Here is a 27,423-nt window from a genome sequence, read left to right as displayed (position 1 = left end):
ATGACAGAGCGGGTAGCATAGCAAGGCAGGCAGGACAGTGAGCTGCTTTCCTGTGCTTTTTTCCTTCCCCAGTCCACATTGGCCACGCCTGTGACTCCTGCTGTTCCTCGCCTGCCCCTGCTGGATCCAGAATGGCCCCCTAGTGCTACTGCCTCCTTGCCCTCCTGGTACCTGAACTTCTGGGAGGCAGAGGGGTGTAGGGGAGGAGACCAAGGGGACTCAAAGCTGCTAGGGTTCCAAGTGGCCACCTCACATCATGAGGTAACTGCAAAGGTTACACAAGCTAAAGCCCTGACATAGAAATAAAAACATCCACCGGATGCTAGCAAACAGGCTCAGGGCAATGAAGTGACCTGCCCGAGATCACCCTCTGGGTGAACCCAGGTCTGACTGCAGGGCCTGCAGCCTCCACTGCACCCCACTGGAGCACACAGTAGGCATTCAATAACTGTACATATGGGCGTGGGGACCTGACTCAGACCCCACCTCTCTTCTTCTCTCTCAGATAAGGAGTCTCTCTGGGACCCCTTCCAACTCCCCAGGTGAATCAAGGAACCCTTGGGTCACAGGTTGGTATGAGGGATGCCACCGAGAGGCTCTGCCTGCCCCCAGTTCAGCCAGCCCGTGGCCCATGTGCTACACCGGCCTCGAATGCAGAGGAAGGGAGGAGGCGCCATTTAGTTCAGCACCCCTATAACAGGCCCTGGGCTGAAAGCATCACTCATGTCCATCTCATTCCTGCCACTATACAGATGACAAAACAGGCTCAGCAAGGGGACAAAACTTGCTAGGTCATAGAGCATAGCTAGGGTTCAGCCCCATCCAGCCCCAAATGACTCCAAGCTCAGTGTCCTTGGCCCTGCCTACCCTACTCACCCTGCAAGGGTCAGATGCCCACACACTTCTCCCACATTGACCCTCCTCTCACCCTGCAGCTCCAGTGGCCCCTGGAGAGGTAGTGGAGACTGCAGATGAGGTATGCAAGTTCCCAGGGCAGCGGCTGAGCTGGTGGCAGCCCCAAGAGTCCTGTGAGCAGCGGTTTGGCCACGTAGTACTGCAGCACCCAGATGCGGTCCTCACTCCACGGCTGCCTGACCCCATCAGGGTGGGCAAAAGAGAGGCCCCTCTGCAAAGACCCCCGCAGAGGCGTGAGTGTGGGCCGGGGCCTGGGAAGTGGGGGCTGGGGGGAGGGGGCTTTGGTGACCTAGAGATGGCAGCCCACCGTGACAGTCCTTGTGGATTGAGACCAGAGGAAGTCCACATCGCATCTCAGGTTCCCTTGTCCTGGACCGAAAGTAGAGGGTTGACTCCTGGGCACGGGCACTGGAGCCCCATTTCTTCCTTCCAGAGGGAGGGAGGAACCAGAAGCCCAGAAGGGGCTCTACAGCTGCGCCAAAGGGCCGTCAGAAGCAGGACGGTGTGCGCAGCTGGGGAAACTGAGGTCGAGGCCCGTGTGTCCCCGGAGGCGCGCGCACCGCGGCCGCACTAACGTTCGGCGAGAGGACCGCGGGCCAGGCGGCGTGGCTCCGAACGCCTCTGCCGGCGCTCGGGGCGCTGACAGCATGCGTGCACGTGCAGTGGAACGCCGCTTCATCCGACGCGGCCGCACTCTTCTCCCTGGCTGTACCCGCGCTGGCCAACGCGCTGCAGCTGCGCGCCTTCGCCGAGCCGGGCGGCGCCGTGCACGCGGCGCTCGCGGTGCGCGAGCACCACGCGCCTTTCCGCGCTGCCTTTTGCGCGGATGGCCGCTGGCACCACGTGTGCGCCACGTGGGAGCAGCTCGGCGGGCGCTGGGCGCTGTTCGCCGACGGGCGGCGACGCGCTGGGGCGCGGGGCCTAGGCGCGAGCCACCCACTGCCACCTGGCGGCATCCTCGTTCTGGGCCAGGACCAGGATTCTCTGGGCGGCGGCTTCTAGGCGCGTGACGCCTTCAGCGTCAACCTCACCGACTTCCATCTGTGGGCCCGGGCGCTGAGCCCCGCGCAGCTGCACCGGGCACGGGCCTGCGCGCCGTACCCCCGGCGGCCTGCTTTTCCGCTGGGATCTGGGCGCCCTGGACGTCACACCCTCGCTGCTACCGCCGGTGCGGGTGCAGCTTCTCTGTCTGGGTACGGCCCGCCCATCCTTCTGTTTGTCAGGCCCCGCCCACCTTTTGGCTCCACCCCCAACCTCCTGGCTCCCATCCGCTTCCCTTCCGACTGGGGGACCCAGCCCACCTCTTGCCCACCGGGCCACGCCCCCTCCAGGCCTCCAGTACCTCGGGCGTCCGCCCAGTCCTAGCAGCCTGAATGGGCTCGCCCCCTGGCGACCTTGCTCCTCCCAGTGTTGGCTGCAGCACTTCTCTCCCAGGTTCCCACGTCGCCCCCTAACTCCGGGACCCGCGTGTCCTGGCGCCCCCTCAAGTGTGCAGGCGCCTTCAAGGCCCGAAGTGTGGGCTGTGGGTCACAGGGACCGATGGGAAGCCAGGATGCGGCCCTGACACCTCTCCCACCCTGGCCAGTGCCCTCAGAGGAGTGCCCTATGTAGGACCCTGGACCCCGCACCGAGGGCTTTTTGTTTTGCTGCAGCCTCTGCCCTTCCTCTGCTGCTACCGGACAGGTGTGCCCTGTCCGGCTGTGCCTTGGGCTCTGCTGAAGGGGACGCTGGGTTTGGACCACTGTAGGCTGAGGCAGTTGGCACAGCCTGGGAATTCAGAATCTTCTCAGAGTTTCGGGGGCCTCCACGGAGTGTAGACCACAGACAATGGGGCCATACGGAACTGGGGGTGAATCCCAGCTGTGTGGGAGTCACCTCGAGCAGGCGATTTTGCCGTTCTTTGCTTGTTTCCCCATCCAGGACACCTAAGGCTCCAGACACACAGCCGTCAGTGTGCGCTTCTTCCCCGAGCGGCACAGGGGGAGGGGAAACCTCTGCGGAGGATGTTGCCCAGGGCTCAGTCTGGCATCCACTCCTTTGCAGAGACCTACCAGCAGCTGCAGGACGCCCAGTCATGGTCTGGCCAGGATGTTATCAGCCAAGTCAATGCCTTGGCCAATGCCATTGTGGTGAGCCCCCTCCCAGGATGCTGGAGAGTCTGGGGGCACTGTGGGTGGCATCCCTGCACCTCAGTGTCCTCACCTGTAAAGGGGACACCCACCTAATGTGTGTGCAGGAATTAAGGTTGTTCATGCCCCCTATTCTGGAGCCTCTGAGAGCTGGGGGCTTGTGACTAGTTAGACCCACACCCCCCAAGAAGACTGGCAGAGGCCAAGTACAGCCCCTTGCGGGGGGTCCCCTTGAGACAGACCAGCAGTCAGCAGCTCTTCTGCTCCACAGCTCCTCCCTGACCCTCTCTCTCTGAAGCCCACGGAGACCTGTCCCTGGCCGAGGCCTCCAGCTTCCTGGGAATCCTGGAGAGAGTCCTGACAAAGGAGACAGCTCCACTGGGGCCAGCTGCGCTGCTGGCTGTCATGCACTTCCTGAAAAGTGTGGCAGCCCTTGGGACATGGGAGCCAGAGCCCATGACTCGGCCCTGGGAGCAGCTGGGCCAGGCCGTCGTGTCTGGGGCCAGCCTGGTCCTGGAGGAGCAGCTGGCTGGTGTGTGGCTGTCAGTCAGCGAGGTGAGGCTGGCAGGGCTCGGTGGGGCAGGGGCCTGGGCTCTGGTTCCTACCTTGCCATCGACTGTGTAGCCACGGGCGAGTCAGCACCCATCTCTGAGCTCCATCTCTCCATCCATCAGGAGAAGCCCTTCTTCTGTCTGTTTTATAAGTTGAACTTCCACATACAACTGCTCTTGAACAACTTCTGCAGTTAAAAATTAAGAGCCACTAGTCAATAAGGGCCTCCCATATCCAACAGTCCACTGACCACCTTAAGCAGGAGGTCCTCTCTGCTGAGTGTTCAGCCATGGAGAACAGAAGAGACAGATGGTGAGGGTGTTGGAAATCTCATCGTGGCAGAAGTGGCTGTAGGCCTGGGAGTCATCAGCCCAGAGAGGGAGAAAATGAGGGGTCATGAACATTGCCTGAAAAGCTCTGGGGCTTAAGAGGCAGACATGGTCCCCCTGTGACTTCAGGACAGAATTCAAAACTGGGCTTGGGGGTGGGGTGGGGATGGCACAACACAGGAGGCTGGGTCAGTGGAATGTTCGCCTGTCCAGGTGATGCTCCCCATCCTAGGGGATGTGTAAGCCCACATTTTACTGGGGATCTGAGACACCGTGACAGACTGGGGAAAACTGGCCTCTGAACCTCAGTTTTCTTCCCTGGAAAATGGGGATGATCATAGCTGCCTTGCTTATGGAGAGGAGTAGGCGTCTATCAGGTCACTTGCCCACCACAGAGGAGGTGTCCCATTAGTGCATGTTCCCCCTCCCTGTTCTGTCCTCACCCCACGTGGTTTCCTTTTTGGAACCTAAAACTTGAGCACCTGTTAGAGATCTAACACTGAGCCAGACCAAGGAAGCAGGAGGCACGGCCCTGCCTTCAGAGTGTACCCTGGTTGGCAAGCAACCTGCCAGCAGGCAGAGAGCACTGTGAGGCCTTCAGCTCGACTAGAGGATGACGTGGCTTAGGAGGGCATTGGAGAAGCCAGAGAAGGCTCATCAGGCAGGGCCTCAAGTGTCAGTCTGAGGAGCCAGGACTTGATCCTGGAGGCCCTGCAGAGCCACTGAGGGTCTGGAGCCTGCAGGCCACCTCACAGATCATTGAGATCCTGTTAACCGCAGTGGTCAGGGCAGGCAGCTGTGGGGCGCGGCGTCTGAGAGAGGGCTGAGTTGCGGCCTCCTCCCAGGTGGTGGGCGGACCCAAGGCCCTGGTGGTGAGCGAGCAGCGCCTGGCGCCCCTGCTGAGCACCATGCTGACCTCTGAGCGCCCCGAACGCACATCCAGCACCACCATGCCGGTGAGCCTGACCACCACCCGTCCCACACATCTGGCCTCCGGGTGGGGCCTGGGCTCACACATCCTCCTCAGCCCTGGTCACTGGGAGTTCTCGGACTCCCACAGATACTCCATTCTCTTTCCTGCCTTTGCCCATGCTGTGCCCTCGATCCAGAACACTCTTCCTCTCTTGGTCTCCTAGCAAACTCGCATACATCCTTCAGAACCCTGCTTGAGCACCAGCTCTGCCAGGAAGGCTCCCCAGTTCTAGCTCTCTCCCGATAGTTCCTCTCTCCTCTGTTACCCCGGTGTTTTGAACATATCTTTTATCGCCTTTATGGTAATTACATAATAGCACCTGAAGTTCTCTGAGTGCCAGGGCTATTTCTGAGTCATTTCTGCATCTCAGGTTCAGACCCAAGGGCACACTCAGTGAGTGTTTGTAGATTGAGTGGGGTAGCACTTACAGTGGAACTTCAGGCAAAACTTGGGTCCTTCAGGTGCCCAGTGGCTTCTGGCAGCTCATTAATATTCATGTCCCATCCCCCCAGAGACTCCCCCTTCTCAGTGACCCCCTCTCCCTGACTTGGAGAAGTCAGACTTACCTAGGGTAAGTTGCTGAACCTCTCTGTGCAGGAATGGTGGCCTCCTAGGTGTGTGGCAGGGAGAGGGGAAGCAGACCCTGCCAGCACGGCCAGCCCAGCAGAAAGACCTCCCTCCTGAGGCCCAGCCCCTGAGCCCCATTTGCTCCCAGGCCTGGAGTTGCGGAGCCTACGCTCGAGGGAGACCAGCACGGAGGGCCAAGTGTTCATGATGCCCGGTGGGCATCCAGAGGGGCCTGGCCACATCCTCATCCCTGCTGCTGAAGTGAGGCGGCTCCTCAGGAAAGGCGGGTGAGGGAGAGGGGTGGTGGAGTCCTGTTGGGGTCTGGGTCAAACCTCAGCCCTCACAGCTGCTAGCTCTGCTATTTTGAATAAGTCACCTCACCTTTCAGAACTGCCTCCTCATCTGTAAAACTGTATTACTAGCATTCGCCTCGGGTTGTTAAAGCTTAAAGCGCCTGCCACATGGTAGGTGTTCACTTAGTCCCCTCCCCTCAACCACACGTTTTCCCTCGGTGCCACCCAGGGGTGGAGGATTAGGATAAGGGGCAAAGGGCTTTGCAGCCGGCAGCTTAAGCACATCGACTATGGCTGGTTGAAATTCTGACTCTGCCACTTATTAGCTGTGGGATCTTCTGGAAGTCATTTAACCTCTATGAGACTCAGTTTCCCTATGTGTGAGGTGGGCAGAGCATTTCCCTCAGGACCAAGCTGTGGTGCTCGCTCAGTCACTGGGCGGGTCTTAGGCCCCCTTCTATGCATCCAGGCCTCTCTGGAGTCACCATGATCCACAGCTGGTTCAGCTCAAGTGTCTTCCAGTACACCCTGGGGGCCCCTGGCCGAGAGCCCCAGGCCCCTGACACCTCTGAAGAGGCAAGCAGAATGCAGAGGTGAGTGGGTCCCACCCAGCAGGCAGCTGAGGGCCTGGATCCCCTCACCAGGGAAGGCTAGGCCCCCATCCCCTCCCAGAGCCCCCATTCTGTTAGGCATATCTGCCCTTGGCAGCCCAGGGCCAAACCTGCTCCCCCCTGACACACACAGATTTCTGGGCCTGCCAAAGATGGGCTGGTGGGAACATGGCTCAGCTCCTGCCTGGGGTCCTGGCTTCAGTGCTGACTCTCAGGGAGGGAACAGGGCTTACTCAAATTACCAGAAAGAATGGAACCCAGCTGCCCTAATTCCCAGCACAGGACTTTTCCACAGAGGGTATCATCTGTTCTGCAGGGGCCTGGGTGACATGACCCCAGACATGTATGACCTCTCCCCCACAGATACCTGGTGTCCTTAAAAGCTCCCTTTCTCCCCACAGGTTCCTAGGCACCCAGGTGGGGTCAGCAATCATCTCATCTGAGGTGTGGGATGAAACCGGGGAGCCCAACACGGCTGTGACCTTTCACCTGCAACACTGGGCGCAGGTACTGGGCGATGCTTCTGGGAAACAGCCACCTGGTACTGTTATCCTGGTTTGGTGCCCCCCCGCTACATCCCAGTATTTGTTCACTGGACAACCAAGGTCTAAAATGTTCAAGAAAAATACTCATCCACAAGCCATCCCATTGTCCTCGAGAGAGGGGGAAGGGCAGTAGTGCATTGCACACTTACTTTATGGCGGGTGCCTTAAATAAGCAGCATTCATTTAATCTTCCAACGGCCCATTCCACAAAAGTGAGCTTGGAAGAGGTGCTGTGCCTGGCACCAGCTTATAAGTGGCAGAGCTGGGATTTCATTATAGGTCTGCATGACTTGAAAAACTGGTGGTTCCCATCAGATAATACAGGGAGATATGAGAGACCTGCACTGCAGTATGCTTCATAAGCATAAAAATAACCTAAATGTCCATCAATAGGGGATTACTTAGCCTTATAGAGCTATAAAATGGAATATCAGCTGAGGTTATGTAAAGAATGAGGTATTTTGCTGTAAACTGACAAGAAAAGATCACCAAGATACGTCATTTAATTCATTATATGTAATACACAAATTCCTTCTCGCTTTTGAAGCCTTAGAGCGTTTCAGAGAAAGCTGAAGTCTCCTTTGCTCAAAGCCACCAATCCCGGCCCCCCCCCCCAGCTTATATCTTTTGTATATCATCTCAAGACTTCTTAAAAATCAGTGTCATTAAGGTATATAACTCTACATAGACTAAAACACGCATTTTAAGTGTACGCCTTGAGGAGTTCTGACCAGTGTATATACTCAGGTATCACTGCCCCAATCAAGGTATAGAACTTTTCCACCTTCCCAAAAGGCTTCTTCGTGCCCCTTCCCCGTCAGCCTTCCCCACGCTGACCCAGGAAATCACTGCTCTGTTTTCTGTGACTCTAGATTGTCTGTCTTTCCTAAAGCTTCGTTTAAATGGAACCATACAGCGTGTGCCATGGTCCGGCTTCTTTTGCTCAGGTGGTATTTTTGAGTATCATCTACGTTGTTGCCTGTTTCAGTAATTCACTCCTCATTAGTGCTGTGTAGAATTCCGCTATATGGATAGACCATAATTTGTTTTTCCTTTTACTTGTTTTTTTATTAATTTATTTTATTTTATTTTATTTATTTATTTATTGGCTACATTGGGTCTTTGTTGCTGCTCGCGAGAGTTCCCTAGTTGTGGCGAGCGGGGGCTACTCTTCCTTGTATTGTGCGGGCTTCTCATTGTGTTGGCTTCTCTTGTTGTGGAGCACGGGCTCTAGGTGCGCAGGCTTCAGTAGCTGTGGCGCACGGACTCAGTAGTTGTGGCTCACGGTCTCTAGAGCTCAGGCACAGGCTTAGTGGGTCTGCGGCATGTGGGATCTTCCCTGACCAGGGCTCCAACCCGTGTCCCCTGCATTGGATTCTTAACCACTGCGACACCAGGGAAGACCCTCCATTTACTTGTTGATGGAGATTTGAGTTGTCTCCAGTTTGAGCTGCTATGAATAGATCCACTATGAACACTCATATACAGCATTTTTGTGGACATATGATTTCTTTCTACTGGGTGAATACCTAAAAGGGGACTTTCTGGGTTGTATGATAAATATATGTATACATTAACTTCCTAAGAGACTGTCCAACTGTTTTCCAGAGTCGTGTACTATCTTACATTCCCACTAGAAGTGTGTGAGCTTTGCAGTGTTCCATACCTTTGCTAACATCCTTAACTGCCTTTTTAATATTGTTCATTATAATGGTTGTGTACTGATGTCTCACTGTGGTTCTAAGTTGCAATTCCTTCAAGACCAATGATTTTGAGCATCGTTTTCTATACTCATTGCACATTCATATATCTTCCTTTGTTAAATATAAGTTCAAATCTTTTCCTCAATTTTCATTTTTTTAATTAAATAAATTTCAAGATGAGCCACTGGTTTTTTTTTTAATAGGAAATGCTCTTTATTATTTTTTTCCCAAAATTTTGCATTAGTCTGCTGTTTGCTTTTCTGATTACTGACATTTCTGCACATAAGCCATATAGATCCTCTCTTTTTAAATTTTATCTTCGTACTCCCCTCACTCTTTTTCTCCCTACCCCTGCCCCACCACCACTGGCAACCACCAATCTGTTCTCTGCATTTATGAGCTTGATTTTTTTTTTTAGAGTCCCCATATAAGTGAGATCATACAGTATTTTTCTTTCTCTGACTTATTTCACTTAGCATAATGCCATTGAGCTCCATCCACGTTGTTGCAAATGGCAAGATTTCATTCTTTTAATGGCTAACATTCTGTTATTATACACCACAATTTCTTTATCCATTCATTCATCAGTGGACACTTAGGTTGCTTCCATATCTTTGCTATTGTAAATAGCCATGAACATGGGAGTGCATATATCTTTTCTGAGTTAGTATTTTCATTTTCTTTGGATAGATACCTAGAAGTGGAATTGCTGGATCATATAGTACTTCTATTTTTAATTTTTGTTGGAACCTCCATACTGTTTTGCATAGTGGCTGCACCAACTTACATTCCTACCAACAGTGTATGAGGGTCCCCATTTCTCCACATCCTCTCCAACACTTGTTATTTCTTGTCTTTTTGATAATAACCATCCTAACAGGTGTGAGGTAATATCTCATTGTGGTTTTGATTTGCATTTCTCTGATGTTTAGTGATGCTGAGCATCTTTTCAGGTACCGGTTGGCCATTTGTGTGTCTTCTTTGGAGAAATGCCTATTCAGATCTTCTGCCCATTTTTTAATTGGATGGTTTGGGTTTTTTGTTTTGTCTGTTTGTTTGTTTCTACTATGTCAAGGAGATTACCACCTATATTTTCTTCTAAAATTTTTATGGTTTCAGACCTTAAGTTCAAATCTTTAGTCCATATTGAGTTAATTTTTGTGTATGGTGTAAGATGGTAGTCAAGTTTCATTCTTTTGCCTGCGGCTGTCCAGTTTTCCCAACATCATTTATCAAAGAGGCTGTTCTTTCCCCGTTTTATGTTCTTGCCTCCTTTGCCATAAATTAATTCACCATATATGCATAGGTTTATTTCTGGGCTCTCTATTCTGTTCCATTGATCTATGTGTATGTTTTTAATGCCAATACCATACTGTTTTAACTTCTATAGCTTTGTAATATAGTTTGAAATCAGTAAGCATGATGCCTCCTGCTTTGTTCTTCCCCAATTTTTAAATTATTTGTCTTATCATTGAATTGTAAGAATTCTTTATATATTTTGAATACAAGTCCTTTGTCAGCTATATGTTTTGTGAATAATATCTTCTAGTCTCTGGATTGCTTTTCACTTTCTTGACAGTGTCTTTGGAAGATAAGTTTTGAATGTGATCAAGTCTGGTTTATCAGTTTTTATCCTAAATGGTTTATGCTTTTTGCATCCTATCTAGGAAATCTTGCTTATTCCAAGGTCACAAAGATATTCTCAGAGAAGTTTATCATTTTAACCTTTACATTTACGTCTATGATTTATTTCAATTCATTTATGTGTATTATGTTGGGTAGGGGTTAAAGTTCATTATTTTTCCATATAGACATCCCATTCCAATATCATTTGTTGAAAAGATTATTCTTTCTCCCATTGAATTATCACCTTTGTTGAAAATCAATTGTCCATATACGTGTAAGTCTGTTTCTGGGCTCTCTATTCTGTTCCAGAGATCTATACACTAACCCTATAGTGTTGTGATTAATGTATCTGTATGGTAAGCCTTGAAATCAGGTTGTGTAAGTCCTCCAACATTGTTCTTCCTTTTCAAAATTGCTTTGGCTAGCCTAGGGTGTTCACATTGCCATATAAATTCTAGAATCAGCTTGTTAATGTCTATGGAAACACCTACTGGGATTTTGATTGGGATTGCATGAAATCTCTCAAATTGAAATAAGATGATGAACTGGCATCTTAACAATGAATCTTCCAATCCTTAATCAAGGTATATCCCTCTGTTTATTTAGGTTTTCTTAAATTTCTCTCAGCAGTGATATACAGTTGTCAGGGTACAGGTCTTGAAGGTATTTTGTTAGATATACCCTTTTCTGTAAATGGTATTATTTTCTTAATTCAATTTTAAATTGTTCATTGCAAGTATACAGTAATACAATTGATTTTTATATAATGAGATTGTGTCCTGCAGCCTTGTTAGACTCACTTAGTACTTCTGGTAGCTCTCTTATAGAGTTCTTAGGATCTTCTACATCCCTGATCATGTTGTCTGCAAATGAAGACAGTTTTCTTTTCTCCTTTCCAATGCATGTCTTTTTTTTTTTTTTTTTTTTTTTTTTCCGATTTTCCTTCCTTGGTGCAGTGGCTAGGACCTCTAGTTCAGCATTAAATAGGAGTGATGAGACCAAATAGTTTTGTCTTGTTCCTAACTTTAGGGGGGAGAGTATTCAGTCTTGAACCATTAAATGTGATGCTAGCTGTGGGCTTTTTGTAGATGCCCCTTGTCAGATTAAGTTCTCTTTTCTTCCTGCTTTGCTGAGAATTTTTATCATGAATAGCTATTGAATTTTGCCGAATGTTTCTTCCACATTGATAGGATCATATGGTTTTCTCTTTTATTCTGTTAATATAGTAAATTGCATTCACTAATTTTCAAATGTCAAACCAGCCTTGGATTCCTGGGATAAACCCCACTTGGTTATGGTGTATTATCCTTTGTATATATTGCTGGATTCAATTTGCTAATATTTGTTAAAGATTTTTGTGTTTATATTCTTGAATATGTAATATGTTCTGTAGTTTTCTTATACTGTCTTCCTCTGGTTTTGGTGTCAGGTTAATCCTAATCTCATAAAATGTGTTGGGAGTTCTCTCCTCCTCTGTTTCCTAAGAGAGTTTTGCAGAATTGGTATTATTTCTTCCTTAAATGCTTGATAGGCCAGTGAAGACCAGTGAAGTCTTTCGGTCCTGGTGTTTTCTTTGTGGGAAGTTTTTAAAGTATGAGTTATTTCTTAAGCTGATATAGGATTGTTTGGGGTGCTTTATTTCTTCTTGAGATGGTTTTAGTAATTTGTGCCCTTTAAGGAAATTGTTCCTTTCATCTAGGTTGTTCAATTCTAGCAGGAAGTTGTTCATAATAGTCACTTATTATCCTTTTCACATGTGTAGGATTTATAATGATGTTTGCCTTTTCGTTCTTGATCAGTTTAGCTAGAAGTTTACCGATTTTGTTTATATTTTCAAACAACTAACTTCTGAGATTGTATTTAGATATTAATTATATGAATTAAAATACATTAAAATGAAAAATAAATAAAAGTAAGGGATTGCTCATTGTGGCAAATTTGGAAAATGTAGAAAAGGATAAAGAAGACAAATCCTATTACCCAGAGATAGCTGCCCTAAACTTTTCCATGTGTTTCCCTTCAGCCTTTTTCTGGGTACATAATACTATATATATATATATATATTTTTTTCCCTTTTGCAAAATCAAAGCCCTTGCGCTTTCAGCTGAGCCATGTAAACATTTGTGTTTTTCATTTTCCCCACAGGTGTTTTCTGCATTGTCTCTGTCACAGATGTCCCTTTGCCATCCTGTCCTTTCTCACCTGCTGCTTGATCCTAGCAATGCGTAGGCCTTGACTGCGGCCAAGTCCAGAACCGCCCACCCCCTTCCCAGGGGATGGTCCAAAATGAACTTGACCCCTTCCCCTCCATGCATCCAGAGTATCTGCAGAGTTTTTTCTATTACAATTAACCCTGCCTAACCCTGTGAAAATCCTCACTTATAATATGTTTTGATTCTGGTGACTGTCTCCTGGGGATACATGGCCAGGTATGGAACTACTGGACACCAACAGTGTTGTGGCTTTTGAGTGTATAAGCTGCACTGATATTTCAGTTTGTACCACTTGAAAATGCGACCAGTGGTGTAACAATCGTCCATTTTAAAAGCAAACAGCAGGTTTTCTTTGTGTTCCAGCACCTAACATAGTACCTGAGACCCAGGAAAAATATTATGAGTGAATGAATACATGTGGTAATAATTCAGCCAACCCAAGGAATAATATGTTCTCTGGAGGCAACGTCACTGAGTGTGGAAGGAGCATGGAGTCGACCAAGTCACAACCCAGTCTAAGCTCTCTGCTGTGTGACCTTGAACAGATTAATTCCCCTCTCTGAGGCTCACCTTCCTCATCTGAAATTACATAAATTTATACCTGTCCCCTAGGTTGCTATGAATATCAACAACAATAAAGGACATGAAAGTACTTTGCAAAACACGAAGTATCATATTCTAGTGAGGTGATGTTGCTGTTACCCTCCCCAGTCGGGACAAATAGCCCAAGTCCTGAGCTCAGGCTGCCTCCCTGCTTGGTCTGGGACAGGTACCACCTGCCACCTGATGTCTTCTTTCTGCTTGATGACATAAAGTCCATAGTGTTGTCATTGTTCATTACAAAAGAACTAACATGTTCATTATAACACATTCAAACTGAGACCTAACTATTGTTAAGTTGGCTGTGTGTCTGATTCCAGACCTTTTGTGCATGTGTTTTCACAATTACATAGAACCTTATTTTTTTTTTAACCATAAATGGGCTCCTACTATGCAGAATGTCAGGCAGCTTTTTCCTGTACTGAAAAACATATGGCGATGCTGGAGAGGGTGTGGAGAAAAGGGAACCCTCTTGCACTGTTGGTGGGAATGTAAACTGATACAGCCACTATGGAGAACAGTATGGAGGTTCCTTAAAAAACTAAAAATAGAACTACCATACGACCCAGCAATCCCACTACTGGACATATACCCTGAGAAAACCATAATTCAAAAAGAGTCATGTACCATAATGTTCATTGCAGCTCTATTTACAGTAGCCAGGACATGGAAGCAACCTAAGTGTCCATCGACAGATGAATGGATAAAGAAGATGTGGCACATATATACAATGGAATACTACTCAGCCATAAAAAGAAAAGAAACTGAGTTATTTGTAGTGAGGTGGATGGACCTAGAGTCTGTCATACAGAGTGAAGTAAGTCAGAAAGAGAAAAACATATACTGTATGCTAACACATATATATGGAATCTAATAACAACAACAAAATGGTTCTGAAGAACCTAGGGGCAAGACAGGAGTAAACACACAGACATAGAGAATGGACTTGAGGACACGGGGAGGGGGAAGGGTAAGCTGGGACGAAGTGAGAGAGTGGCATGGACATATATACACTACCAAATGTAAAATAGACAGCTAGTGGGAAGGAGACACATAGTACAGGGAGATCAGCTCGGTGCTTTGTGACCACCTAGAGGGGTGGGATAGGGAGGGTGGGAGGGAGACGCAAGAGGGAGGAGATATGGGGATATATGTATACGTATAGCTGATTCACTTTGTTATACAACAGAAGCTAACACACCATTGTAAAGCAATTATACTCCAATAAAGATGTTAAAAAAAAAGATATATATATATATATATATATGGCGAGCTCTTTCCCCAACAGCAGATAGAGACCTGTGTGTTCTTACTAGGCAGAGCATCCTGAAGGGAAGACTCACAGTGGTTTGTTAGCTTGTTAGCTTGTTCCTAGGATTTCGATATTAACCATAATGCCAACCTGAAACTCTACTCACGTCACCTTCCTTCTGCCGCCCTGCCGGCATTCTTCTCCAGTCCCTGCACCCACGACCCATGCTGGGCAACCCCCTGGTCCCTCAAACTCAGGAGGCCTCCACATCCCACTGCATCGTCTGGCCTCTCTCCTTGCCCACATGTGCTCACACACCTGCCCTGTCCCTGTTGGCTGCCCTTAGGCCTTCCCTCCGAAGCTGGTGGAGCCTGTCTGTGCTTTCTGGAACTTCAGCATCGGGTGAGTTTCCAAGTTCTTTCTTTATTATTTTTTTTAATTTTTAAATTTTATTTATTTTTGGCTGTGTCGGGTCTTAGTTGAGGCATGTGGGATCGTTGTTGTGGTGTGTGGGCTTCTCTCTAGTTGTGGCGTGCGGGTTTTCTCTTCTCTAGTTGTGGTGCTCAGGCTCCAGAGGGCGTGGGCTCTGTAGTTTGCGGCACATGGGCTCTCTAGCCGAGGCACACAAGCTCAGTAGTTGTGGCACACGGGCTTAGTTGCCCCGCAGCATGTGGGATCTTAGTTCCCTGACTGGGGATCAAACCTGCGTCCCCTGTGTTGTAAGGCTGATTCTCTACCACTGGATCACCAAGGAAGTCCCCCAAGTTCTTTAAATAAGGCACTTGAAAAAAAAAAGACATCCAGGGACTTACCTGGTGGTCTAGAGGTTAAGAGCTGCGCTTCCACTGCAGGGAGCCAGGTTCCACCCCTGGTTGGGGAACTAAGATCCGCATACCCTGCAGTATGGCCCAAAAAATAAAAATTTTAAAAATTAAAAAAAAAACGTCTGTTCTATTTGAGGATGAGACAGGACTCAAGCATGTTTTTGGCCTCCATTCACCAACTTCCTTGCAGGGGTGGTTCCAAGCCCCACTCAACTGGGGACAAGTTGGGGCAGGAAAGCCTGTTACCCAGGAGGTAGTGAGCTCCCTATCATAGTAGGTATGTAAGCCTACTCTGTGGGGTACCTAGGAAGAGACTCATCTGTGGAATGGGTGTTAGAGTTGATGAGGGAATGAACATCAATCACTGTTGCTTAGTAATTAACGCAGTTAATCAATGGTGATCATTGGTATCAACCCCATCCTCCTACCATTCCTGAGAAAAGTACATTTTACAGATGAAAAACTGAGACCCAGGGAGGGGCAGTGACTTGGCCAAGGTCACATAGCTGGTTAAAGGCAGGGCACTGGGGGACCCCAGGCTTTGGGGAGAGGCTTTCCCCTGCTTGCCACCTGTCCCCCAGCCCCATGTCCAGCCCATCTCAAGAGCCCTCTGTTCACTATTCACCCCAAGCCCAGACTCAGGGGGCTCCTGGGCCACCACTGGCTGCTCCGTGACGGCTCTGTACCAGGACTCAACCACCTGCTTCTGCAACCACAGCGCCGTCCTGTTGCAGGTGTATGACGTCCAGGTGAGTACTGGGGAGGGGGCAGGGAAGCAGGGGAAGGTGATGTCAGAACCAAGTTTTAAAGGATGCACTGGAGTTGAACAGAAAGGCGTTCCAAGCAGAGGCCCATCTGAGCAAAGGCAAGGAGGCTAGAAATGGCAGACGAGTTACGTTCTAGAACTACAATGTGTCTGGGGCTTCCAGTGCGATGCCCGGGGTCAGGGGATGGCAGTGAACAAGGTAGGCATGGGTCAGATGGCACAGGCCTGGAAGGCCAGGCCCACGCGCTTGGATCGTGGTCCTGTTGCAGAGGGCAGATGTGGAAGAGTGTGAAGCAGGCATTAGATTTACATGAGGGAGGCCCCTGGTGCGGGGAGTGAGGCTGAGGTGGGGGCCAGGGGGGAAAAGCAGTTCGGGGGCTGCGGGCCTGGCCTAGGAGAGGGGAGGGGCCCTGCGCCAGGGAGCAGTGGGGAGATGTGGAAGACTGGCTGAGGAGGAGGGGTGACCTGGGCCACCGGGAGATGAGGGACTCGTCTCAGGAGGCACAGGTGGGCAACGGGTTTGCAGGTCTGTGGGGTCTGTGGTCCGGTGCTCGGGGCGGGAGGGGTCTCAGCTGGCCCCAAGGGCCAGTAGGTAAAGCCATGGCCAAGGTGAGGTTAGAAGTAAAATGAGTCGCGACTAAAGACAGGCCCTGAGAGGCATTAGCATTTACAGCCTTGGGGGGAAGCCAAATTCCAGGAGGAGGCCAAGCAAGGCGGGCTTGCTGGGCCAGAAGGGGACTCAGGTTAAGTGAGACGGTGCCTGAGCCCAGGAATGCTGGGGTCACTTGGCCTGTTCGGGAGCACGCTTGAAAAACATGCTACCGAATGCATTTTTCCTGTAAAAACAGAGCGTGGACGTCGGACACATTGTGAGTAATCCGTGCCAGCTCCCTGTCCCCCTCAGTGGGTGGTTGTCACATGCCACCCCTCCTCCCCATGGGCATGTCGGTGGTCACTTACAGTCTAGTGCTTCTCGGTATCTGAGGAGTCCGTGAAAGCTGGGCCCCTCTCCAGCAGGAGAGAACATGCAAATGCTCATTATCAAGTTGCTGTGTGCAGGCCTGGCCATCCCTGCTTCACGGCAGAGAAGGCGGTTGAGGAGCCTGGGAGCTGCCGGCTGGGGGGCGGGGGGGTGTGGGCGAGTGTCCCGTCGGGCCAGGGCGGTGGTGGGGCTGCTGTCCTCCGGGATCTCTGTCCCTCCCACAGAGGGGCCCCGATGGGGGGTCCCTGCTGAGGACGCTCTCGTCTGTGGGCTGCGGTGTGTCCTGTGCCCTCGCCACCACCTTCTTGCTCTTCCTGGCGGACGGGTGAGGCAAGCTCACCACCTTGCCTGGCACCCTGGGCCTGCCCCGCCCCTCGTGGGCCTCCACGTCCCTCCTCAGGTGGGTGTCCATCCTCGGTCCGAGAAGCCCCTGTGGAGCCGCCCTTTCCTCCTTCACTGGCCGGTTCACTGGGAGGCAGGTTGTGGGGGGGGTGGTCCTTGCTAACCAACTCCTCTGCCTGTCCGGGGTCCCCCAGTCAGAACGAGCCACAGTCCACAAGAACCTCACCTTCTCCCTGGCCTCCGCCGAGGGCTTCCTCGTGGCCAATGAGTGGGCAAAGGAAAACAAGGTGGGCGGCCAGCGGGTGGGCTTGTGAGCTCAGGGGGGCCTGGGAAAGCACCTTCAGCCTTTTCTAGGTTGCCCCCCATATCTTCACTTGGCTCCATTTCCGGGGAGGAGTACGGCTTAGAGAAGAAAGACCCTGAATGTTGGAGCTGGGCCCAGGGCGCTGCCCCGAGACCCTACCCGCTCATACTGCTTTGCGCTGGCTACGCCAGGCACGGACAGGGGACCCAGGGTGGACCGCACCCATGACCGGCCTCCGTGGGGAGCCCTCACCCTCCCACACAGGTGGCGTGTGTGGCCGTCACAGCAGTGATGCACCTCCTCTTTTTGGTCGTCTTCTCCTGGATGTTGGCGGAAGGGCTGCCGCTGTGCAGCAAGGTGGTGGCTGTGCGCATGCGCCTGGGCCCCAGGAAGCCGCTCTACTACGCCACAGGCTGGGGTGAGTCCCTTCTGCTCCCCACTCTTGCTCTGTTCCCCTCCACCCTGCCTCGCGTAGCCTCTGTTATGTCCAACACTCGCCGCCCAACACCCTCCTCCACCGGCACCCAGCGCCACCCAGTGGCCAGCGCCCGTGTCTGACACAAACTCAGCTCTGTCGACCTCCAACTCCACCCAGCTCCAATTCTTTTTTTTTTTTTTTTTTGCGGTACGCGGGCCTCTCACTGTTGTGGCCTCTCCCGTTGCGGAGCACAGGCTCCGGACGCGCAGGCTCAGCGGCCATGGCTCACGGGCCCAGCCGCTCCGCGGCATGTGGGATCTTCCCAGACCGGGGCACGAACCCGTGTCCCCTGCAACGGCAGGCGGACTCTCAACCACTGCGCCACCAGGGAAGCCCCCAGCTCCAATTCTTAATCCTCCTCCACTTCAACTGCCTCAGCTCCCAGCCCCCGGCACTGCCTCCCTAATCTGAAGCCAGCTAAACCCACGCCAATCGCCAGTTTCCAACTCTGTTGATTCTCAGCCCTAAGGCCTCGACTCAATCTCAGCTCTTCCGCTCCCCAACTACTCGGGGCTCCAGTGCCACCCAAAATATCAGGCCCACCCAACCCCACTCCCTGGATCTCCCAGTGCCGCCAGTACGCCCACTACTATGGGACAGCTGGAGGATGCAGCTCTGGACGGGGGCTGGCTCCCGAGAGACACGGTCCTGAGGTCACCTCTTCTTCCCTTAGGCGTGCCTGTGGCCATGGTGGCCATCACCCTGGCCGTGTCCCCCCATGACTACGTGGCCACTGGGCACTGCCGGCTCAATGTGCACACAGGCGCCATCTGGGCTTTTGTGGGGCCCGTGCTGACCATGAGTGGGGAGGCCTGGGGCCCCTGCAGGGGAGGGACGTGTCGGGGAAGGGGGAGGGTGCCCCCACTGATACCAGATCTCCAGGCCAATACCTGCATCCTGGTCCGTGTGGTGATGGTCACCGTGTCCAGGGCCCGCCGCCGTGCCCGCACGCTGAGCCCGCAGCCCTGTGTGCAGCAGCAGATCCCGATCCAGATGTGGTGAGGCCCCAGACTGGGGCGTCAAGAAGAAGTGGGGGGAGCCAGGTGTGGCCACGTGTGCTTATGAGTGCAAGGCTATAAATGAGCATATGTCTGCAGTGTGTCTGTGCTGCATGTGCACACATGCTCATGCGTGTGGGCGTGTGGAAGTCTGTGCCCATGCGTGTTACCTGTGCGGATGGTAATTGAGCCTGTGTGTATATGACGTGGGGTGTGGACATCAGCCACTGTCCTGGCGACTCACCTTCTGCAGAAAGCACTGATGGCCTGGTGGGGACAAGGTAGAGGAGACCCCCACGTCAGGCAGTCCCTAGAAGTTCAGGTTCAGGGTGAGAATCTAGGTCTCTACCCCTGCCAAGAATCCCCCTCAGTCTCCAGGACCGTATCCTGCTGGAGCGGGCATACCCCCCCAGCCTTCCTCCTCACCACCACCCCTCTGCCAAGGGCAGGGCAGCCCAAGCCAGTGGGGTCTGAAAAGCCAGGCAGCCCCAGGGGTCCCCTTCCAGACTCCATGCCCCCTGGACCCACTGTCCAGGCCTCAGCCCTCCCCCTGGACAGCTGCGACTCCCTTCCTTTGAGCCCCGCTTGGGACTGGGAGCCTATCTCCCCAGTGCCACTACCTCTACTTCATGCCACTCTGGGTGTCTGAGAAGGGGCCACCAGGTCCAGCCGAAAGTTCCAGCTACACCTAAGTCCTGAGCCTCAGTCTCCAGTCTGCAGCCCCGACCCCTCTCCAGGCACCTTCCAAGGGCTGCCCTCCCCAGAACCCCGTGGGGAGCCCCCTGGCCCCCTGGCCTCCCTCAGTCCAGCCTGCTGTCCCGCGGGGCCACCGTGAAGCCAGTGTTGGTCCTGCTGCCCATCCTGAGCCTGACCTGGCTAGTCAGCATGCTGGTGCACCTCAGCCCGTCCTGGGCCTATGCCACCGTGGGCCTCAATTCCTTGCAGGTACCTCCGGGCCCAGGGCCCGTGTGGGACCAGGGCTCCACCATGCACTGGAGCCCAGAGGGTGTGGCTGGTTTGTCAGGGGGCTGGGGAGGGAGTGTCCTTTCTGTCATGGGAGTCACCAGCAGCCTCAGGGACACTGTCAAGGGGAGGGCGGGTGAGGGGGAGAGTGGAAACAAACCTCCAATCAAAGAGCAGTATCTCAGGGAGGATTTGGGGGCCCATTTGGCAGGTGAAGAATCTGAGGCCCAGAAAGGGGGTGGCTAAGATGCCTCGTGCCCTGACGCTCAAGGGCGCAGCAGAAGTTCCAGTCCCCAGGCTGTGCTAGAGCCACTTCCCGCCTCGGCAGGAAGCCGAGGATGGGGGTGCAGGACACCAGGGACCTCTCCCCTTGGGGTCTGTGGATGGCCTACTGTGGGGCAGCATGAGCTGCTCCATCGGTGAGGACAACGGTTCAGAAAAGGTTTTGGCTGGAAGGACATGACCCACATAAATGAAGCAGTAACATGGGACCGCAGGAACCCCCCTGTGTGCCTTTCAGGTCCTGTGTCCTGGAGCCACAGAGATGGGTCAGACTAAGCCCTTGTCTTCAGGGGGTTTGCAGATCTATGGGGGACCCAGGTACAGACACAAACAGCCACAGCCCTGGGAGCTGAGTGCTGGGAGGGAGGTCAGTCCAAGGAGGGCCCAATCCGCCCCCGCCCTGCCCTGCCCCTCAGCCTCCCTTGTACCCCCCAGCACCTCTTCCTGTTGTCTGCACTCCCCACTCCCAGCTCTGCCGCGCCCAGGTCCCTCTCAGGGCTGAAAAGTGAGGTGTCCCACGGATTGACAAAGACAAGCTCGGGAAATCAAGTGCAAACTCTGTCCAGGGTCCCTGTGTCCCAGAGCTGGGCTTCCTGCTGATGGATGCCTACGTGCTCTGAGTCCTGACCAGGATCATATTTATATCTCTGAACAGGCCTTACAAACGGGGAAACTGAGATTCCATGGCCTCACAGGAGGAAGGAGCAGCGCTGGGGCCCAAGTTCAGAGTCTGTGTTCTCAGCCATTAGGATATTCAGCTTTGACCGCAGAGGGGCCTGGTTCCTGGAAGAGCTGCCGAGGCTGGGAGTGGGGGTGGGGAGCTGGGGTCAGGAGGGGCACCCTCATCCAGTCAGTTATTCATCCATCCCTGCGAGATGTTTTGAATGCCCACTAGAGGCCAGGCACTGTGCTAGGCGCCAGGGACACAGCAGCAAAGGAGGCTGCAAAATGCCCTGTTCTTGTGGAGGTGACATGAGTCGGGGAGGCAGACAATGCCCAAGACCAGGGAGTGAAGTGTTAAGGGAGGGATGAGGCAGGAAGAAGGGAGGGTGCAAAGGGGGTTGGTCTCCAGGGTCCTGGTCCATGTTGTCTTCTCCCCCTGGGCCCTGGGGACTCGCCACTCTCTGCCAGGCAGGCATGGGAATGGAGAGGGGAAAGGACAGGGGCTGTGGGAGGTGGGGGGTGCAGACTGCTCAGGGAGGATGGAGGTTGTGCCCAGAGAGGGGCCGGGAGAGTGAAGAAAAACTGGGGTTCCAACGCTCTTCCTAAAGAAGCACGGCTCCCAGAGACCTGGCGGGGCCTGAGCAGCTGGAGACAGAGATGGACACAAGAGAAGCCCTTCCTCCAAGCCCTGCACTCCCAGAGCTCCGCGGGCTGGAATTCCAGCTCAGCCCACTTAGCAGAGGGACCCTACCCAGGTCTCTCCACCCTGCCTCAGAGTGGCGAGGGCACCAGCATCCTGTTGCTATGGCAACTACTCCAGCTCCATCCCTGCCTGTGGCCCTCAGGTGGGCAGAGCTGCAGCCAGGGAGCCAGAGCCACCATCACCACGCTGTCTGCCTCCCTCTCAGGGCAGGTCCTTTCCTCTCCCGGTGTCTCATTACTTCGTCTCTGTCTCTGAGTTTTCCCTGGGATTCTTTCTCTGTCTTTCAGGCTCTGTCACAGGCTCCTGTCCCTGTCCCCACCTCCTCTGGCATGGACCCACCTGGCTCTACATCTCCCCTTCTGTTGGGCTCTGACCCGCTGTCTCTTGGTCCCTTACCCTGCTTCTCCCTCTCTCTGAGTGTCACCTCTCTTGCCCCCTCCCAACCAGCCTCAGAACTTCAGGTCTGGTAAAGGAGGGGAGAGGCTGCCTTATGGGGGAGTCAGAAGGCATGAGACCTGGGCCCACTCTGATGTTCCTGTGACTGTCTCAGGGCAGGTCCCCAAGTTAGGCTCAGAGCCGTGTTCTCTGGGTCCCTCCCGGCTGCTTCCCTCCCCAGGCCTGGCCTTTCCCTCTCCTCTCTCTTCCATCATACCTGCGGTCTCTCCATGTCTTTCTCTTCCTGCCCCACCTCCAGCCCCGTCCCTCTCTTACTCTGTCTTGGGCGTAAGCTGGGCAGAACCTGCCCAAGGTGACCAGGGAGCAGGCCTGGGGCTGGAGGGACTGAAATCTGCTCTGACTCATTCATTCACTCTTGGTGATTTGTCTCCGTCTGGCCCCTGTGCCAGGTTTTGTGGTGGAAGAGCAGAGCCTCACTTCTGCAACTAGCTGTAGCTCACACCTACCCTGCCTGAGAGTGTTGTTGGGAGGCCTGCACAAGTTGAGACAGGCCTCAGTTTCTACATCTATATAAAGGGGGGGATCATATTCTCCACCTCGTGGCACCGTTCTGGGGTTCCACTGGCAAGATATTTGCAAAGGGCAAAGCATAACACCTGGCACACATCAGGAGCGCCGTGAACGTGAGCACATTTGTGTCATTCGGTCATTCAGCACGTACTTCCCCGGCGCCTCCCGTGCTGGGCTGCATACTGGGGAAAGTGGTGGAACTCAAGATCGAGGAACCCACCCTTGGGGGTCTCAGCCTGAGGGACGGACAGACACCAAAACCACACAACCACAGCGGGCACGATTGAGGCTGAAAGGCTAAGGGGCAGTCGGGGCCGTATGGGGAGGCAGAATGGGCACTCCCTGGAGGCAGTGATTCTCAGCTAATACCTGAACGCTGTGTGGAGAGAGGGGGAAGAATGTTTTAAGTCAGGGGAGCACAGTGGGATCAGATGGAGGGAGACATGGGGTTGGGAGAGCTGGTGAGAAAGGGGACAGGAGGGAACATGGGGGCCAGACTGTGCAGGGTCCCTAGAGCTGTTGTGAGGAGCTCAGACTTCACCACAGGGGTACTAGGGAGCCTTGGATGATGTTAGGCAGGTGCTGGTGTGGTTGGGTTGGAGTGCATCTGTTTGAGTGTGAGGAGTGAGTAAAAGGAGACAGGATGGGGGAGGCTGTGCAGGGGCTTTGGAGAGAGCAGAGGCTGGGTGTGGGGGGCTGGGAGGCCCAGAGTCTGTCTTAGGGGCAGAGTTGGGGCTGGTAGCAACCCAGTTGGTGCCTGGGAGCCAGGGGGAGTAGTCAGGCTCTGGGGCTCCAGCTCTCAGCCCTGGGAAACTAGAGGGCCTCAAGGAACCCCATGTCCCCTCACCTGTGTCCTCTTGGGGAGGAACTGTTACATTGTCCAGGGGGAACCTGAGGAAGTCCTAGGCTCCACATGCTACCCGCTGAGTCACACTTTTGCTCTGTCTCCTACCCTGGGCCCCAGGGTCCCTCTCCATCAAATGGGGAGAATGAATCCCCCCCACCCCCAACCATGGAGCTGCTGTGAGGGTCAAGTGTCACCCCAAGTGTGCTGGTGGTTTGTGAGTGGCGAGGCCGTAGTGGTCCTCGCATGTGTGGGAAGGAGCCAGCTATGACTCAGCCACTGTGCTGAGTCCTTCACACACAGACGGAAGCAAGTCCTGGCCTCTTCCCCACTTTCCAGATGAAGAGACAGAGGCTCCGAGAGGAACTCAGCTAGAGATACAATCAGAATGCAACCAGGGTCTGCTGTCCCTGGACCTGATTTAGCCTTGGAGCTTCCGGAAGGTGTCGCCTCTCCCATTCCCCACCCTTGCAACATGGTGAGGGTGTGAGGATGGGGCAGGTCAGGGGGGTGGGGCTTGGAGGGATAGAGGGCAGAGAGGCTGCCTCTTGACCAGAGACTGAAGGCAGGGGGTCCAGCGGGGCAAGGCCCCTCCTGGTTCTCTCTGCCACAGAATGCCACAACTGCCTGCTCCCCATGGCGGACTGGGGGGCAGGGCAGGATTTGTGTTCATCCTCCTGTGTCTCTAAATGTCTCTGGAGGTGTGTCTGCTGCGGTGCCAGGCCAGACACTGGGGGAAAGGGGATGGGGCTCCCAGGTAGTGACACCCACCCTCACCCCAGGTCTGTCCCCAGGGGGCCATACATCTTCCTGGTCTATGCAGCCTACAACACGGGGAGGTAAGTCAAGGGATACTGGCTGCTGGAGGGTGGGATGTGGGTGGAGGCGGGCAGGGCTTACTTGCAGAGGGCTCTGTGACTGGCCCGTGGAGGTCAGGAGAAGGTCCCAGGCCTGACCCTGGCCCCATCCTCCAGGTCCAGAGCGTCCTGCAGAGGATGACTGAGAAGGCGGCAGCGGAGGCATTCACGGTGGGCAGGCGGGGGGTCCGTGGGGTGGGACGGTAGGAGGTCCCACCTACAGCCGGATCCCAGCGCTGATGCCCTTTCCTTTCAGGCTCGCTCCTGTCCCGCGGGCCCGGGGTTCCACCCTAGGCCCTCACGTCCCTGGGAGGTGGCCCGTGACAACCCAGTAGTCTTGGCTCCACCCTGAAGACACCTGGCTCTTAGAGGTAACACCACACCACCCTCAAGTCCAAGTGCCACCTGGTGCGTCGGTCTCCCCAGTGCTCGGGCTGAGCTAGGAGGGCCACGGCAGATTCCATTAGCCCATCTTAAAGACAAGGAGACTGAGGCCTGGGGAATTCTGCAACTGCAGGACCAAGGGGATGGCTTAGAAAAGGCTCCTTTCCTCCCATCACCACCACCAGGGAACAAGGGTCCCTGGTGCCCAGCCCAGAGGCAGAGCTTGCCCAGGGTCACTTTCCCTGGGTTTCCATGCAGAAGGGATGTGGAAGGTTCCCAAAGGCAGGTAGGTGGATGAGGTTCAGGGCCCTGAGATAGGGCACGGGTTGAATGACTTAAGGGTCAGGCCAGGAATTTAAATCCCAGCTCTTACTTCCCCTGCTCTGTGCCCTTGGGCAAGGTCTCTCTGGGCCCTAGTTTCTTCATCGCTAATCTATGAGGTAAACTTTTGAGTGGATTCTTAGGGTCTTTGATAATGAGGTTCCTGTCCAGGGTGGGGGGAGCAGAGAGAGAGCTTCCTGCCTCAGCCTCCTATAAGTTCACCTGCTGGAGTGTTTTCCCCCTACTAGGGACGCACGGCCCCAGGATCCCCACAGCGTTCTCCTCCATTGCAGAACCCAAAAGACCGATGAGGCTGGGACAGGGGTGGCAGGACTCTGCCGAGGGGCTAGCAAGTGTGACCGGCAGGGTCAGGGAAACCACAGGGACCAGGGCGGGCCTGGGGTGGGGCTTCCCCTGGGGATCCAGAGGGCCTGTCCCTCAGTTACCAGGCTGAAGGGGGCTGGGAGCGGCTGGCAGAACTTGAATGCCAAGGCCACTGGGGATAGAAGAGTCATCACCAGGGTAGCCGAGGGCCCCCAGAGCAAGGGGAGCAGGAGTCGGGCCCCCGTCCCCAACAGACCTCCTCTGTTCTCAGGCCGTGCAGCTGACCACATTCAGGGCTTCAGGTGTAGCTCCCACCTCAGGGGGTTCCCCTTTTCCCTTTGGCGTCCCGACACCCCCTCAGCCCCACTGTACCGGAATGGAAGTGATTTGAGAAGCAACCACAGCTGACCTCCCACAATTTGAGGGGCTCTTCCCCTCACTCCGCTCCTTGCTGGTGCCTGAAAGTCCCCCTTAGCGCCCTGTGGGCTCTGTCAGTGATAATGCAGTGCTCTGGGGAGGGGCTTACTCAGGGAGTGAGTCTGGGACCCCTTCCCAGGCCAGCGCTGCCGGGCTCCAGGCCTGGTGGTCTGAGAGGCTTCCAAACCCGGTGAGGAGCAAGTACTTTCCCAAGACCTCAGTTTCCCCAGCTGGACAGCTGACGGGGGCGTGATGGGGGGGCCTGTGGGTAGCAGGGCAGGGCCAGGACCACCTAGGCCCCGCTCAAGGAGAGCTCGGCCTGGCCTGAGGGGAGCCTCAGGGACCCTGGTCACTGCCAGCCTCTCTGGGCCTGGGTTCCCACAGTCTTAAACCAGAGACAAGCCTATGAGGGGCGGGCTTAGCACTGCCCAGCCCTTCAAGCAGGGAATTCCTTCCCACCAGAGCAAGAGGCCTGCCTATGGAGCTCTGACCGGGGCTGAGCTATGTGCTAAACCCGGGCATCTGCTGACTCCTTTCATGTGGTGACCTGGGGAAAGGGGGGTGCTGTCGCCCTCCCACTGTGCAGATGAGGAAGCTGAGGCATAGAGAGGAGCCCTGACCAGCCAGGGTCAGTGGCAGAGCTGGGGTCAGGGCCCCCACCCGCGCAGATGAGGAAACTGAGGCACAGCAGTAGTCACGTGGGGGTAAGCGTAGGCACATTTGAACCCAGGTCTGTATGACCCCAGACCCCCACCTGGCCTCCACCCCTGGCAGGTGTCCCAGTCCTTCTGAGTCTCAGCTTCCCCTTCTGCAAAATGGGCTGGAGGCGGCCCCTGCAGGCCTGCCTGGAGGGCGCAGGCGCCCTGCAGGCGGTGGGCGTTCCGAAGGGGCCGAGAGGCACCCCCCACCCCCCCCACATCGGCTTCCAGCCCCCCATCCCGCCCCCGCAGGCACAGCGTCTGTGGGAACAAGAGAGCCGCAGCGGTGCCTCTGCACTCAAGCGACAGCGCCTTTGTCTCTGCTGAATGGGTGCGTTGCTAAGGCCGCTCGTAGCAACGGAGCCGCTTCTACCTCGGCCTCGGAGGAACACCCAACCCGTCCCGCCCTCCGATGCCCTAGCCCCCCCCCCCCCCGCCCCACCAGGCGACCCACTCAGGTGGCCCTAGCAAGAAGAGCGGGGGAGTGAAGGCTGCCAGCTGTGTGTCCCTCACAGGCCTGCCCCTGCCCCTCCCTCCAGAAAGTCCATGGCGCCCCCCAACTCCCCACCACCCCCATCCCCGGCATTGCAGGTGTTCTCCGGATGGAGAAACTGAGGCTCAGAGAGGGAGACTGCCAGGGTCACCCAGGCCAGAATCCCACCCAAGGTCTTCCCTTAGCCCCAGTTCCCAGCCCCGTCCCCATATTGGGAGGGTGGGCCCCCATCTTGGTTCTCTGCCAGCCCAGCCCAAAGGGTGTACTTTCCTCCCAGGTTTCTAGAGACATTACATGGGAACTTTCCTCCAAGCTCTACCTGGGGACCTCTGAAAGGCCCAACCGGGGGCCCCGGAGGGACAGACGCAGCATCTAGACCACTACCCACTCCCAGGGGCCTCAGCCTCTCTCTCCTTCCAATGGAGGCCCTGGCCCTGGTGCTCCCGCTTACACTGCCAGGTCCCACAGCTCTGTCCTCAGCTTCCTGCCTGTGACTGTCCCTCCCC

The 27,423-nt window shown here is 54.2% G+C and overlaps 1 protein-coding gene across 1 annotated transcript; it reads left to right on the top strand.

The window, feature by feature from the left end:
• Positions 1-26,751, top strand: ADGRD2 (adhesion G protein-coupled receptor D2; the record flags this gene model as incomplete). The annotated part of the gene is given in 31 exon segments (XM_082656280.1): positions 1-12; positions 506-569; positions 936-1,148; positions 1,466-1,914; positions 1,918-2,013; positions 2,015-2,108; positions 2,501-2,523; positions 2,527-2,560; positions 2,563-2,598; positions 2,959-3,044; positions 3,316-3,327; positions 3,330-3,599; positions 4,771-4,855; positions 4,858-4,881; positions 5,584-5,748; positions 6,228-6,351; positions 6,771-6,876; positions 14,655-14,710; positions 15,764-15,881; positions 17,105-17,205; positions 17,407-17,509; positions 17,791-17,944; positions 18,678-19,002; positions 19,812-19,947; positions 24,219-24,257; positions 24,260-24,262; positions 24,398-24,451; positions 24,537-24,629; positions 24,633-24,651; positions 25,234-25,338; positions 26,501-26,751. Coding segments are annotated over 31 exon segments (3,450 nt in total).
• Positions 26,752-27,423: the final 672 nt, after the last annotated feature.

This window comes from Grampus griseus (genome assembly GCF_964374135.1).
Source record: "Grampus griseus genome assembly, chromosome: 6".
NCBI lineage: Eukaryota > Metazoa > Chordata > Mammalia > Artiodactyla > Delphinidae > Grampus > Grampus griseus.
The sequence above is the reverse complement of the archived record's forward strand: the minus strand, read 5'-3'. Positions and strand labels throughout refer to the sequence as shown.